Source organism: Thalassophryne amazonica, chromosome 12 (genome assembly GCF_902500255.1).
Source record: "Thalassophryne amazonica chromosome 12, fThaAma1.1, whole genome shotgun sequence".
In the NCBI taxonomy this organism is placed as follows: Eukaryota; Metazoa; Chordata; class Actinopteri; order Batrachoidiformes; family Batrachoididae; genus Thalassophryne; species Thalassophryne amazonica.
The window spans coordinates 45889744-45905399 of NC_047114.1; the positions used below are offsets into that span (position 1 = coordinate 45889744).

General features: G+C 43.4%; 1 protein-coding gene across 2 annotated transcripts in view; it reads left to right on the top strand.

The window, feature by feature from the left end:
• Positions 1-1713: 1713 nt before the first annotated feature.
• The window catches only part of LOC117521738 (annexin A13-like), a 39627-nt gene continuing 25684 nt past the window's right edge, over positions 1714-15656 (top strand). For both annotated transcript variants that reach the window (XM_034183079.1, XM_034183080.1), the window contains exons 1-2: positions 1714-1856; positions 9347-9422. In XM_034183079.1, coding sequence (XP_034038970.1) covers positions 1842-1856; positions 9347-9422 — 91 coding nt within the window. In that variant the 5' untranslated portion in view covers positions 1714-1841. The remainder of the gene's footprint in view (positions 1857-9346; positions 9423-15656) is intronic.

Genomic DNA, 15656 nt, shown 5'->3' on the forward strand with positions numbered 1-15656 from the left:
GTCATTCGCCTGTGAGCATGCCTTGGGAAGGAGTGGTCCCGCCCCCTCGTCGGATTTTCATTGTCTGGAAATGGCGGAATGAAAAGGACTTTTTTTCCATCAGAATTTTTTCAGAAGCTGTTAGCGACTGGCACCTGGAAACCATTCGAAAAATTTATCTGGCTTTCGGTGAAAATTTTACGGGCTTCACAGAGAATAAGGTCTGTTACTACACCTTTAAGGACCCCTTTAAGGACGCTCGGTGGGCCGTGCTCCGAGCTGCGACAACGCGGCACAAGCCACCAGACCATTTCTAAACGGATGGCTCTGTGGATACGAGACCGTCGTGTGCTATTTCTCTGGTTATCACAAGAGCTGGACATCAGCCATTTTCTGGCAGATTTCACTTTTAACAAGAGATTTTGTCATGGAAAGCCGCGCAGAGGCTTCGCGCGTAAAGGCTGATTCGCTTTGGAAGCGAGACAAAGGAACACTTCCGTTTCGGCGTGTCAGAGGACAAGTTTGGACATGTCTATCTCGGCTTTCAATGCTTACCAGTCCAGTAAATATCAGTGAAATTGTGGAAAGCTGGACATTTCAAAATTCAAAATTTCATTTTGAATTTGCAAACATAGCAGGTGTTATGTTTCTCCCCACATTTGCTAGCTTAATCCTGCTTATTAGCGGATGCTAACATGTGGGCAAAACAAAACTGCTTGTGGGATTGATCTAGTACATTAAAGGTTCATGACAAAATAATCAGTTCATCTTTGTTATGTGCTCTTCTTAAGTAGGGGATAGAATTTATTGTTTTTGAGTAATCTTTTACACACAACCTGACTGGGATGGACTAGAGGGCATGTACAGAGAGTGGTGACACTGGTGTTCCAGGGTTTTGAGAATGACAGGTGCCATATTACTTCCAATGCCAGAGTCATCAACCCTTGATTATACTGCACATCGCAAGTATTCGACAAAAATCTGCATAAAATACAGTGAATAATAGTGTCCAATCGCTTCAGCTTGGAAACAATATGGCTTCAAGTTGTCACTCTCGAGGATGGACTGTCACTTACTTGCCCACTATTCTACATTTTTGTTGTTACCAACACACATTTATAAATTAAAAAAAAGACTTGTTGCTGCAGCAGATAATTGTGTGATTTGGACTAGAGGTGGGCGGATCAATCCTAATATCGATAATATCGATACCAACGCTGGTATTGATATTGAATGATCTTCGTGTAAAAAGATCGATACTCAAGCTTTTTTTTCTCTCCCGCACGCACTGACTGTTGCGCACGCATATTCATCAAAATCTACTCTCTGTAAGAGCAGCGCTGCGCTGTGTCACACAACACAGAGGAGCGCACCCTTGTATTGTGGTTTGTCAGCCCTCTACCTCAGGAGATTTTAAGTTGTGTTGAGTGACATTTTTTTAAACAAAAATGTTGATTGTGATAATTAAGTATTTTGTTGTCACGTACAATGTTTGGTGAAATTCTATAATAGGTCTTTTGGATCCTTTGGATCTATGAAACTTAAATATGAAAAAGTATCGGTATCGGTATCAGCAATACTGGGTCTGTATTTACTTGGTATCAGATCAATACCAAAATGCCCAGTATCGCCCACCTCTAATCTGGACTGAAGGTTTTTTTTTTTTTTTTTAAACATTTGATTTACGGTCACCGCCCCTCTCGTTGGCGCCGGCGCTAATAAATGAACGGCGGTGACGTCATGGCTGCAGATGCGGACGGACAGGGCAGGAACCAGGCGGCAGACACGGAACTCAACAAGAGACAGCGCACATCCTAACAGCTTCATATTACTCCAGTAGTGGAAAAACCCGTCCGACAATCATGGGCAACGTGCAGGTGAGAAAAAGGCAATTTTCTCCAAGTTGTTCACGAAAAACAACTCTGTCAGCTCATAAAGAAAGAGAGAGTTTTGCGCTTACCAAGCAGTGATGCAGCAGAAATGTCAAAGTGTAAAGTTAAACATGATGCCAGCGTAATGTTAAAGTGGATAAAATGGGTTTGGTTTGAGGTAAAGATGATGAAGTGACTGTGAATAGTGAGAACAAGAAATTGCGCAGTTAAGAGGCGTAAAGTGAGGGAGGGAGCCGAGCAGGAGTGGCTGTATGTAAATGTGTCTGATCAATGAGGCTACAGTGTGTGAAGGCAGCAGGATGACTCAGCAGGCCGCAATAAACATAAATAATCTATATTTTATTTGTTATGATGCTAAACCGTAGAACTCTGGCTTTTGTCGTCAAAAAAAATCTACGTGAAAAATCTGCATAATCTAAATTAAATAAACATAAATCACAAAGTTGATTGAATAAGTGCACACCTTTTTTAAATATAGTACAACTAAATCATTACTTTTAAAGTCACTATATCTTTGGCTTTTGGTGTTTGTGTGTGTGTTTAAATCATCTTGCCCAATTTTGTTTTCACTTTGACATAAAGAGCATCATTTTAAAAATTGAATGAATAATTTTTTTTCTCAGTTTGCATTTTTTTTTAAAAAGCACTTAATTTGTAAGTGTTAGACAGAGATGTCTAAAAAGTCATTACTAAAATAAAATTAATTTATAAAGGATAAATTTACAAAATATTTCGGTGTACAAGGATTTTTTTTATTTATTTATTTGTTTGTCTTTTACGAGGGCTGTCAATAAAGTTACGGTCCTTTTTATTTTTTTCAAAAACTATATGGATTTCATTCATATGTTTTTACGTCAGACATGCTTGAACCCTCGTGCGCATGCGTGAGTTTTTCCACGCCTGTCGGTGACGTCATTCGCCTGTGAGCACTCCTTGTGGGAGGAGTCGTCCAGCCCCTCGTCGGAATTCCTTTGTCTGAGAAGTTGCTGAGAGACTGGCGCGTTGTTTGATCAAAATTTTTTCTAAACCTGTGAGACACATCGAAGTGGACACGGTTCGAAAAATTAAGCTGGTTTTCAGTGAAAATTTTAACGGCTGATGAGAGATTTTGAGGTGATACTGTCGCTTTAAGGACTTCCCACGGTGCGAGACGTCGCGCAGCGCTCTCAGGCAGCGTCATCAGCCTGTTCAAGCTGAAAACCTCCACATTTCAGGCTCTATTGATCCAGGACGTCGTGAGAGAACAGAGAAGTTTCAGAAGAAGTCGGTTTCAGCATTTTATCCGGATATTCCACTGTTAAAGGAGATTTTTTTAATGAAAGACGTGTGGACGGATCCGCGCGTCGGGACGCAGCCGACGCGGTGCGGCGGCACAGGAAAAACACCTCCGTGTTGATAACCATTTGTAAAATCCAGGCGGCTTTTGATGGCTTTCAGTGGAGTGAGTATATGAGAAATTGTTTAACAGGCAGGACATGTTCCAACTTGTCCTTAAGGCTTTCAACAGAGGTGTTTTTCCTGTGGCGGAGCGTCGCGGCGGCTGCGTCCCGACGCGCGGACCCGTCCGCACGTCTTTCATTAAAAAAATCTCCTTTAACAGTGGAATATCCGGATAAAATGCTGAAACCGACTTCTTCTGAAACTTCTCTGTTCTCTCACGACGTCCTGGATCAATAGAGCCTGAAATGTGGAGGTTTTCAGCTTGAACAGGCTGATGACGCTGCCTGAGAGCGCTGCACGACGTCTCGCACCGTGGGAAGTCCTTAAAGCGACAGTATCACCTCAAAATCTCTCATCAGCCGTTAAAATTTTCACTGAAAACCAGCTTAATTTTTCGAACCGTGTCCACTTCGACGTGTCTCACAGGTTTAGAAAAAATTTTGATCAAACAATGCGCCAGTCTCTCAGCAACTTCTCCTACAAAGGAATTCCGACGAGGGGCTGGACGACTCCTCCCACAAGGAGTGCTCACAGGCGAATGACGTCACCGACAGGCGTGGAAAAACTCACACATGCGCACGAGGGTTCAAGCATGTCTGACGTAAAAACATATGAATGAAATCCATATAGTTTTTGAAAAAAATAAAAAGGACCGTAACTTTATTGACAGCCCTCGTATGTTAGCACCAAGTACCACAGCAGTTTCCTAATGTGAACTTTTCACTCATATGGCAATAAAACTTTTCTGAAAAGCAGTATTTGCTGTCTTTATATTTTGGGACTTTGTCTAAAGGGGCTCTTTAATACAGAGGCTGAGCAGTTTAATTTAGGTATTTCATCTCAAGAGTCATTACCGCAGATATACGAGGTCTGTTAGAAAAGTAGCCGACCTTTTTTTTTTTTTCAAAAACCTGATGGATTTGAATCACGTGTGCTTGCATGAGCATGCGTGATTTTTTTCACGCCTGTCGGTTGCGTCATTTGCTTGTAAGCAGCCTTTGTGTGAGGATGGGTGGAGTCTCTCTGCGTTTTTTCTTTGCAAGGAAATGGCGGAACGACTGGAACAGCGCGACTGCATCAAATTTTGCCACAAACTGGGCAATAGCCAGGTGGAAAGTTGTTTTCCAATTGTTGTTTTACAATTTCTCTGATAGTCACATGACTGAAAAGCCACTGAAAGCCGTCTGAATCTTCCGAATGGTTGACGAGCTGGGCATGTCACAACATGTCCTGTGATGCTTCGTCACGGAGGCGCTTTTGCTGCGCCATCAGCTTTGTGCCGATGAATTTCGCCGCAACTCTTTTCATGGCAAAATCTTCTGTCACAGTGGAATGTGCCGAAAAAGTGCTGATGTCCACCTCTTCCGCAGTTTCTCAGATAATCACACAACGGTCCTGCATCTTCACAGCATTCACTTCGGAAATGATCCGGTCGTTTCAGCGTGTTGATGCCGATCGGAGCGCGGCTCACTCTCTGTTGTGCGGCCGTCTTTAAACCGGTTGTACCACTCCTTAATCTGTGTGATGCCCAGAGGATCGTCACCGAAAGCCGTCTGAATAATCCTAATGGTTTCCACCTGGCTGTTGCCCAGTTTGTGGCAAAATTTGATGCAGTCGCGCTGCTCCAGTCATTCCGCCATTTCCTTGCAAAGAAAAAAATGACGAGACAACACCCATCCTCACACAAAGGCTGCTTACAAGCAAATGACGCAACCGACAGGCGTGAAAAAAAAATCACGCATGCGCACGAAGGCTCAAGGTTGGCTCATGCAAGCACACGTAATTCAAATCCATCAGGTTTTTGAAAAAATAAAAAGGTCGGCTACTTTTCTAACAGACCTCATATACTGAACAACAAGAGAAATCAGATTTCTGACGTCCGCCGATCCGGATCACCTCCAAAATTCTGTGGATTCTTCCATGCTGTAATATCTATCTGTGGTGAAAATTTTGTGAGGATTCGTGAAGTAGCTTTGATTTAATCCTTCAAAGTCTATATAAAGTGAATCTTGATCCAGGATCTGGATCCAGATCACCTCCAAAATTTAATGGAGTCTTCTGTGGCCTAATATGTATCTGTGTTGAAAATTTCATCAAAATCTGTGCAGTAGTTTTGACATAATCCTTCAAAGCCTGTATAAAGTGAAACTTGATTCAGGATGTGGATCAACTCCAAAATTTAATGGGTTCTTCCAAGGTCTAATATCTCTGTGGTGAAAATGTTGTCAAAATCTGTGCAGTAGTTGTGACACAATCCTGCCAACAGAGAGACAGACAAATAAATGCAGGTCATTTTATTACATCTTTAGCAGATGTAAAAATATAAACGAAACACTTTAATTTTTAAAATACTTTATGAACGGTAACGTCAAAGATTCCCAATTTTTTTGTGCATGTGCAAGTAACAGCAGGCTGATCCCTCACTCATCGTCAATCACTTACTCCAGTTAAGGGTCGTGGGGGGGCTAGAGCTTATCCCAGTAGTCATAGGGCATGAGGCAGGGTACATCACGGACAGGATGCCAGTCTGTCACAGGGCCACATATAGACAAACAAACATTCACACCTATGGACAACTTAAAGTTTCCTGTTCACCTAACCTGCATGTCTTTGGATGTGGGAGGAAGCTAGAGCACCTGGAGGGAACCCATGCAAACATGGGGAGAACATGCAAACTCCATACAGAAAGGCCACAGGTGGGAATTGAATCCATGACCTTCTTGCTGTGAGGCAACAGTGCTAACCACCAAGCCCATCATCCTGCAGGCTGATTCCTATTGTTTTAAATTCACAAATGGTTCTCCAGGAACCATCATCAACAGGTTTGTGTGCCCCTATGAACCTGAGAGCTGTGCTGTCTGTAGCCTTTGTGCTCCTGGTAGGGTCTCCCATGACAAATTGGTCCCAGGCGAGGAGTCAAACTAAGAATGGTTCACAATGACTCCATTAAAAAAAACGAGGAAGAGGATACCCAGCCCGGGGCCCCATCTGGAATCAGGCCTGGACGGAGGGCCCATCAGCGAGTGTCTGGTGGCCAGGCTTGCCACAGAGTTTGGTCGAGCGCCGCCCAAAACAGCGACATGTACTTTCCATCTCCACCCTGTGGGCTCACCACCCGCAGGGGGAACCGCTGGGATCAAGTGCGCTGTTCCATGGGTGGCAGTGAAAGTCGAGGGCCTTGATGGACCAGACCTCGGCGGCAGAGGCTAGAGCCAGGGGTGTGGAATGTCACCTCGCTGTGGGGGAAGGAGCCGGAACTTGTGCGGGAGGTGGAGCGCTACCAGTTAGATCTGATGGGCTTCGCCTCCACATAGAGCCTCGGCTTCAGAACTTCTCTCCTTGAAAGGGGTTGGTCCTTATTCTTCTCTGGAGTTGCCCAGGCTGAGGCACTAGGCAGGTGTAGGGATACTCACGAGTCCCCGGCTGAGCGCCTCTACATTGGAGTTTACCCCGGTAGATGAGAGGGTCACCTCCCTGCGCCTTCGGGTGGCAGGGGCTCTGACTGCTGTTTGTGCGTATGCACCAAATAGCAGTTCAGAGTATTCGGCCTTCTTGGAGTCCTAAAATGAACTCCTGTATGAGGTCTGCATTGTTCTACTGGGGGACTTCAACATACGCATGGGCATTGACAGAGATACCTGGAGAGGCATGATTGGGAGGAGCGGCCTCCCCGCTCTAAACCCTAGTGGGCGTTATTGGACTTCTGTGCTTGTCATGGACTGTCCATACCAAACACCATGTTCAAACATAAGGATGCTTATAAGAGTTTTTATAGGATATGTTATCTTGGAGGATTCCGGAGGCAGTTGCAAGGTACTGACAGACCCCAAAGGGTGGCAGTCTCATCTGTGAGGGAGGCAAAGCAGTGGGTGTGAGAGGAGTTGGAACTAACCATGCAGAAGGACTTTTGGTTGTCACCAAAGTGCTTCTGATGGACTGTGAGGTACCTCAGCAGAGGAAAACTGGGAACTATCCAAGCTGTCTAAAGTAAGGATGGGACTCTGTTGACCTCAGCTGAGGAGATAATCTGTCACGGGTAAGGAACACTTTGAGGAACTCCTGCATCAGACTGGAGCACCCTCTACAGTAGGGGCAGAGCTGGACACCGATGGGGGATCATAATCAATTTCCTTGGTGGAAGTCACTGAGGTAATCAAACAACTTTGCTGTGGCAAAGCCCCGGGGGTTGATGAGATCTGTCCAGAAATGCTGAAGGCGCTGGGTGCGAAGGGACTGTCTTGGATGAGACGTCTTTTCAACATTGGGTTGAGGTCTGGGACAGTGCCAAAGGAGTGGCAAACTTGGGTAGTGGTCCTCATATTTAATAAAGGGGAACAGAGAGTGTGTGCCAACTACAGGGGCATCACACTACTTAGCCTCCCTGCTAAAGTCCACTCCAGGGTGCTGGAAAGGAGGGTTCGGCCGATAGTCAAACCACGGCTTGAAGAGGAACAATGCGGGTTCCGTCCTGGCCGAGGAACAACCAATCAGCTCTTCACTCTCATGGTTCACATGAGGAGGCCTGGGACTATGCCCATCCAGTATACATGTGTGTTGTGGACTTGGAGAAAGCGTTTGATCGGGTACCCTGGGAGATACTGTGGGAAGTGCTGCTGGAGTATGGAGTGAGGGGTCCCTTCTCAGGGCCATACAATCTCTGTACTCGCAAAGCGAGAGCTGTCTTTGTGTTCTTGGCAGTAAGTCAGACTCGCTTCCAGTGGGGGTTGGCCTCCACCAGGGCTGCACCTTGTCACCAATCCTGTTTGTGACATTTATGGACAGGATATCTAGGTGTACTCTGCGTAGTGAGATGTACTGCACTGCGAGATGCAAAGAGACCACACAAGATACTTGTGACTTTTGATGCATGACCCCTCCCCGGGGTTGTAATGAATCTCAGTGAGATCCAAATGGACATGTGAATGCATTATGTGTCTAATCTGTGTGAAAATGAACAATAAAGGTGTGTTGACTGAACTGATAAATTTTGTTTAACCCTAACTGTACAAAATAGTTGATGTCCAATATCGGGTTTGTAATTTTGTTCAGTGTAATGGATGCAAACATGTAGTATGGTGTGAAGTTGCTCATGTAGCTCTCTCTCTTAGTGTGTGAACAGAAAATCACATTTGTAATGTCAAAAACATTAAGTTTGAGGGCTTTAAAAAAAAAAATCAGAAAAGTTTTGAGTGGCACACCCAGTTTTCAAAGTAAACATACAAAAATTTTTGACTATGGAAAAACTTGATTTAATACATGGCCTTGAGATGCTGAAATCAAACTCTTCAATAGGGCACCGCAGTCTCGTTTGAACCCTGCATAATATTGTGGGATTTGACCGCTGACGGGGACCTCCGCTCCGATGTGCAATATAAACACAGCATAAGGTCACACAGAAAAATGGTGTACTGCTGAGTTTTCGGTTGCAATCACCGAAGCAGTCGCAAAAAAAAATTTTTTTGTTGTTCGGTTCCCAGTGGAGAAGAGAAGAGGAGGCAGATGGGAGAGGTCATGTTGGTAAGTGTCAGCCTACACAGCTAACCAGATTAGCTCCATTCTCTCGCCTGCAAAACTGCCTCGACATGTTCGCGCTCTGGGTCATAAGCAGACTGCAAATCCTGTCCACCTTCCACCGCATCGTCACTTTTTCTTTGCGTTTTCACTTTGTTTACTTGTAATTTGCCCCAAAACCCATTTAAAAATGCTGTCTGTTTTTCCTGGAAGTAGAGAAATTACGCCATATGATATTTTACCCCTTTAGTGCCCGCCCTCAAACGAGACTGCAGTGCCCAATCTGTATCAGTTTTATCTCCAGTGTTTTTCTCTTATTCACTTTTTTTATAACAGTCAATCTTTAAGGTGATTGATGTTTAATCTCAAATGATTTTCTTTTTTTCTATAAATGTTGCTATTTTAAAAACGAATAGTAATAATATCAAGATATTGTTTTTTCTGATAACTATTTGGTGAATAGTTTCACAATTTGCATGTTCAGTATGTACAATGTTGTGTTGTTTTTTTTGTTTTTTCTTTAGCCCACCATTATCCCATATGAGGACTTTGACGTTACAGCAGACATCAAGGGCATCAGAAAAGCATGTAAAGGCTTAGGTAAGTATAATTTACTCATTCTCTCTCACTTCTCTTCCTTTCCTCCACAGATTCTGGAAAGGATGGAAAGTATAATTAAAAGAAAAAGACAAAGCAGTTCAGCTGTCAGCCTATTTGCTGATCAAGCTTTCAGTACTTCTGGGCCGAGCCTTATCATCTGAATCTTAAAGATGGTGAAAACGTTACTTTTAGTGTAACTGGTAATGTCACTGATAATTATTTTATTGAAGCCTTGCTGACTTTGAGTACTTCTTTGTAGCTTACTATGCCTCCTGACTTGTTTTTCTTCATTTTATTTTGATCAGTTTCTGCTGATGCACAGTTATATCCATAAATACTCGTATTTGTACAGTGATGCAGTATTTGTAATTTTCACCCTGTTTCCACCACATTGGAGTTGAAATGAAGTAATCAAAATGCTACTGGTAGACTTTAACTTCAGACATGGGTTGGATTCTGTTGTGGGAAATACTTTATTTTTCTGGGAAAAGCCTTCAGGTTGAGGTAGTGGTTAACAGCAAGGTTAAAGTTCCAGTTAGGTAAACGGTATTTGAGTTTTTTGTTGGCTCTCATGTGGGATGTAGAGTTTGTCTGTGGAACCATTCCCCTGTCCCAACACCTCTTCAAAGAGTAGGAGTGGCTAGCACTAGCTCCTGACATTTATTTATTCCCAGGCAGTGTTGCCAAGTGACTTTCTTTCTTTCATTTATTTTTGTGTTTCTCCTGTTTTACTCTGGGTTGCCACAGAAACTATGATTTGCACCCTCCTAATAAATCTCTAAATGTAAGTGGCAAATGATGAAAAACTGAAATGCCTGTTTTTAATGCACCTGGTGACCTATATTAGCTTGATGAAAAGGTGTTCATTGAGTGTGTGTATATGTGTGTATTTTCGTGTATACGCAAACGTAGTTCGGCGAGTGAAGTCACTTGTTATAATCACTCCACTCTGGTCAACGTGCAAATCAGTTGGCGCAGATCAGCTGTGTTTTGACAGGTGAATGACAGAAACATGACAAAACATGGATTTCCAAGTGAATTTTAATATTTTTGGCCAAAATAAAACGTTTGAGGAATGGGAAGAGGAGGCGAGCAAACGAGAAGAACAGCAAAAGCAACGGCATAAAGATTTAACATCGGATGAACTGGACAAGATTGAAGACAGGAAAGAAGAAGAGAACGGTTGCCAAGGATGAAAATGTCTTGAGACTGGCATAAAATAATCCCAAATACTTACACATTTTTATCATGTTCTGTTAACTTAAATAAATATTTGTGTTAGCTCACTGTGTGGGACCATGGTATAAGCGGATTAAACAACTCGAAGCCGTGCATTATACGGTTTGAATGCACTTCGCGGAGTGACACTACTCCGGTTCGCGTCGTGGTGTTTTAGGCTCCATGTCGTGCATTCAAACCGTATAATGCACGGCTTCAAGTTGTTTAATCCTTACATATACACAGGGGTGCACATAACTGGTACTCATCATGATTGTTTGTGCAAAAAAAAATCATTGATGCACAGCAGAGGGAAACACTTTTCCTACAATCTGTCATTGCTTTCCTCTTATGAAGTGCTTCCCTTGTGTTTTCTGATCTTCTTTGTCTTTCGGCTGTTCCCGTTAGGGGTCGCCACAGCAGATCAATTGTTTCCTTCTCACCCTGTCCTCTGTATCTTCCTCTGTCACACCAACCACCTGCATGTTCTCTCTCAGCACATCCATGAACCTCCTCTTTGGTCTCCCTCTTTTCCTCCTGCCTGGTGGCTCCATCCTCAGCATCCTTCTCCCTATATACCCTGGGTCCCTCCTCTGCACATGTCCAAACCATCTCAATCTCGCCTCTCTGACTTTGTCTCCAAACCGTCCCACCTGAGCTGTCCCTCTGATATGTTCATTCCTATTCTTGTCACTCCCAAAGAGAATCTCAACATCTTCAGTTCTGCCACCTCCAGCTCTGCCTCCTGTCTTTTTGTTAGTGCCACTGTCTCTAAACCATACAACATAGCTGGTCTCACTACTGTTTTGTAAACTTTCCCCTTCACTCTTGCTGATATTCTTCGGTCACAAATCACTCCTGCCATCTTTCTCCACCCACTCCACCCTGCCTGCATTATCTTCTTCACCTCTCTACCACACTCTCCATTACTTTGAACAGTTGACCCCAAATATTTAAACTCATCTACTTTCACCACTTCTACTCCTTGTAACTGCACTACTCCACTGGGCTCCCTCTCGTTCACACACGTACTCAGTCTTGCTTCTACTGACTTTCATTCCCCTTCTCTCCAAAGCATATCTCCACTTCTTCAGACTAGACTCAACTTGCTCTCTACTCTCACTACAAATCACAATGTCATCTGCAAACATCATAGTCCATGGGGACTCCTGTCTGATCTCATCTGTCAACCTGTCCATCACCACTGCAAACAAGAAAGGACTCAGAGCTGATCCTTGGTATAATCCCACCTCCACCTTGAATAAGTCTGTCATTCCGGCTGCGCATCTCACCGCTGTCACACTATTCTTGTACATGTCCTGCACTACCCTAACATACTTCTCTGCCACTCCAGACTTCCTCATACAATGCCACAACTCTTCTCTTGGCACCCTATCATAAGCTTTTTTTAAGTCCACAAACACACAATGTAACTCTTTCTGTCCTTCTCTGTACTTTTCCAACAGTATTCTCAGAGCAAACATTGCATCTGTAGTGCTCTATCTCGGCATGAAACCATATTGCTGCTCACAGATCTTCACCTGTTTTCTAAGCCTAGCTTCTATTACTCTTTCCCATAACTTCATGCTGTGGCTGATCAGCTTTATGCCTCTGTAGTTACTGCAGCTCTGCACATCACCCTTGTTCTTGAAAATAGGAACTAGCACACTTCGTCTCCACTGCTCAGGCATCCTCTCACTTTCCAAGATTTTATTAAACAATCTGGTTAGAAACTCTACTGCCATCTCTCCTAGACATTTCCATGCCTCCATTGGAATGTCATCTGGACCAACTGCCTTTCCACTCTTCATCCTCTTCATAGCAGCCCTCACTTCCTTGCTAATCTCTTTTACTTCCTGATTTACTCTCACCACATCATCCAGCCTTTTCTCTCGCTCATTTTCTTTATTCATCAACTTTTCAAAATATTCCCTCCACCTTCTCAGCACACACTCCTCACTTGTCAGCACATTACCATGTGCATCTTTTACCACCCTAACCTGCTGCACATCCTTTCCAGCTCTGTCCCTTTGTCTGGTCAATCGGTACAAGTCCTTTTCTCCTTCCTTACTCTTCAACTTCTTGTACAGCTCGCAATATGCCTTTTCCTTTGCTTTTGCCAATTCTTGCCTTACGCCGCATCTCCTTGTACTCCTGTCTACTTTCCTCATCTCTCTGACTATCCCAAAACTTTTTTGCCAACCTTTCTCCTTATGCTTTCCTGGACCTCTTCATTCCACCACCAAGTCTCCTTGTCTTCCTTCCACTGTCCAGATGTCATACCCAGTACTGCCTTAGCTATCTCCCTCACCACATCTGCAGTACTTTTCCAGTTGTCCAAAATTGCTTCCCCTCCAACTAGTGCTTCTCTCACCTGCTCGCTAAATTTCACACAACAGTCTTCCTCCTTCAGCTTGCACCATCTGATCCTTTGTTGAGCTCTCTCTCTTCTTCTTCTTTACCTCTAAAGTCATCCTACAAACAACCATCCTATGCTGTCTAGTGACACTCTCTCCTGCTACCACCTTAGTCTGATTTCTTTTAGCTTGCATCTCCTATAAAGAATGTAGTCCACCTGTGTGCACCTTTCTCCACTCTTATGTTACCCTGTGCTCCTCCCTTTTCTTAAAGTAGGTATTCACCACAGCCATTTCCATCCTTTTTGCAAAATCAACTACCATCTGTCCTTCCCCATTCCTATCCTTGATACCATATCTACCTATTACTTCCTCATCACCTCTGTTCCCTTCACCAACATGCCCATTGAAGTCTGCTCCTATCACCACTCTTTCATGCTTGGGCACACTCTCCACCACCTCATCTAATACACTCCAGAAATCTTCTTTCTCCTTCATCTCACAACCTACCTGTGGGGCATATGCATTGATATTCATCATCACCCCTTCAATTTCCAACTTCACACTCATCACCCTGTCAGACACTCACTTAACCTCCAACACACTTTTAACATACTCTTCCTTTAAAATGACCCCAACACCATTTCTCTTCCTGTCCTCACCGTGGTACAACTTGTACCCACTGCCGATGCTCCTGCTCTTACTTCCCTTCCACTTGGTCTCTTGCACACACAATGTGTCTACCTTTCTCTTCTCCTCTCCATCATATCAGCCAGCTCTCTCCCTTTACCAGTCATACTACCAACATTCAAAGTCCCCACTCTCATTTCCACCCTTCTAGTTTTCCTCTTCTCCTGCTGTTTGTGGCAACGTTTTCCTCCTCTTCTTCGTCGTCTTCGCCCAACAGTAGCCCAATTTCCACCGGCACCCTGTTGTGCAATAGCACCGGTGGCGGACGTTGTTAACCCGGGCCGCGACCGATCCGGTATGGGAATTCGATTCTGAGTCTGCATAGTTGGGTTGGCTTGTTTTACGCCGGATGCCCTTCCTGACGCAACCCTCCTCATTTATCCGGGCTTGGGACCGGCACTCAGAATGTACTGGCTGCACACCCCGTGTGTTTTCTGATGCGCATCATTTATTTTTAGCATGCACAAGCACCCTGAGTACCAGTTATGTACATGCCTGTGTGTGTGTGTGTGTTTATATATATATATATATATATATATATATATATATATAAAAAATAGATAGGCCCTTGGGCAAGGCCTTTAATCCCCTATTGCTCCCGGTGTGTAGTGAGCGCATTGTATGGCAGCACCCTGCCATCGGGGTGAATGTGAGGCATAATTGTAAAGCACTTCTATATAAATGCAGTCCATTTACCATTTTTATATATATATTCACCCTGTTAAGATATCCTATAGTCCCTTGTGCACCAGAGAGGCGTTGCAGTCAAAACAACATAAAGCACATGATAACAATTGCAAATGAACAATATACTACCAAAATGTAGATTTTTTTTTTTTCTTTTTCTTTATGCCTTTTGTAGCACTTACAAGAGATTGCAAGCATGAGACCCCTGAAAACTTGCTCAAACAAATATTCCAAATATTCAGTGTCTGCTACTTTCAACCTGCATGGAACTTCATAAACGCAAATTAAATTTCAGACATCTTATATATTACTCTTTGTACTTTGTGCAAACGGCACAAATAGTGTTGTAAACGACAAGCTTTTCCCCAGAATGACATAAACGAAGCGATCGCAACTCACTTTCCATTGAAAATAACGGAGAAGTCACTTGAGATTGGCATGTTTACATAAAACAAACACAATAACAAAGTCTAAAAACCTAGATATTTTCACAAGAATTTTAGGCACAATATGCAAAGAGTTTTACCTTGCGATGTTGATGCTGTCTGTGTGTAGCAGTTAAATTTAGGGCTGCAGCTATCGATTTATTTTTGTAATGGAGTATTCTATTGATTATTCTGGCGATTAATCGAGTAATCGGATAAAAAGTACTTTTGCATTTTTAAACATCAATAGTCCAAAGCCGTCCCTAAGCAGTGGCACAATGTCCCTGTGCCAAAGTCTTGCGATTTTGCTGAAATGGCGATGGGATGTGGCTTTCTGTTCTGTACCACCACCAACTTGTAAAATGTAACCATTTTGAGTTTTTTTTATTTGTTTTTTTTTTTTAAGGTTGGTGGACTGGATCCCTACGTGATTTTTTTTTTTTTTTTTTTTTTTTTTTAATCCCTGTTTCTCTGCGATTCAGCAGATGCATTTCAGCAGGAGGTTGAACATGCAGCCTCGCAGTTATTTTTTTTATTTTTTTAAGTTACCGTGTTTGTGAAGCTTTGTGTGTTGCCCAGAAAAAGCGAAACACTTAGGGCGAGTCTGAACAGCAGCCGGCTTCGACTGTGGGTACCTGGCAGTCACTCAGCACGTCGAGCAGACCATGTGTTTTTAACACACTGCTTTGCTTTAAATGCGCAGTAAGTCTATTTCAGATGATCAGAGTGGACCCTCTTTCTCTTAAAAGGCTTTATTTTACTGTGTCACATTGGAAAGCAGTAGCTTTAAGGGCTAAATTATTAGCTGTTAAGCGGCCTGAGTGCATGCTCCAGTCTTCTTCTGTTTTTCTGGGGAC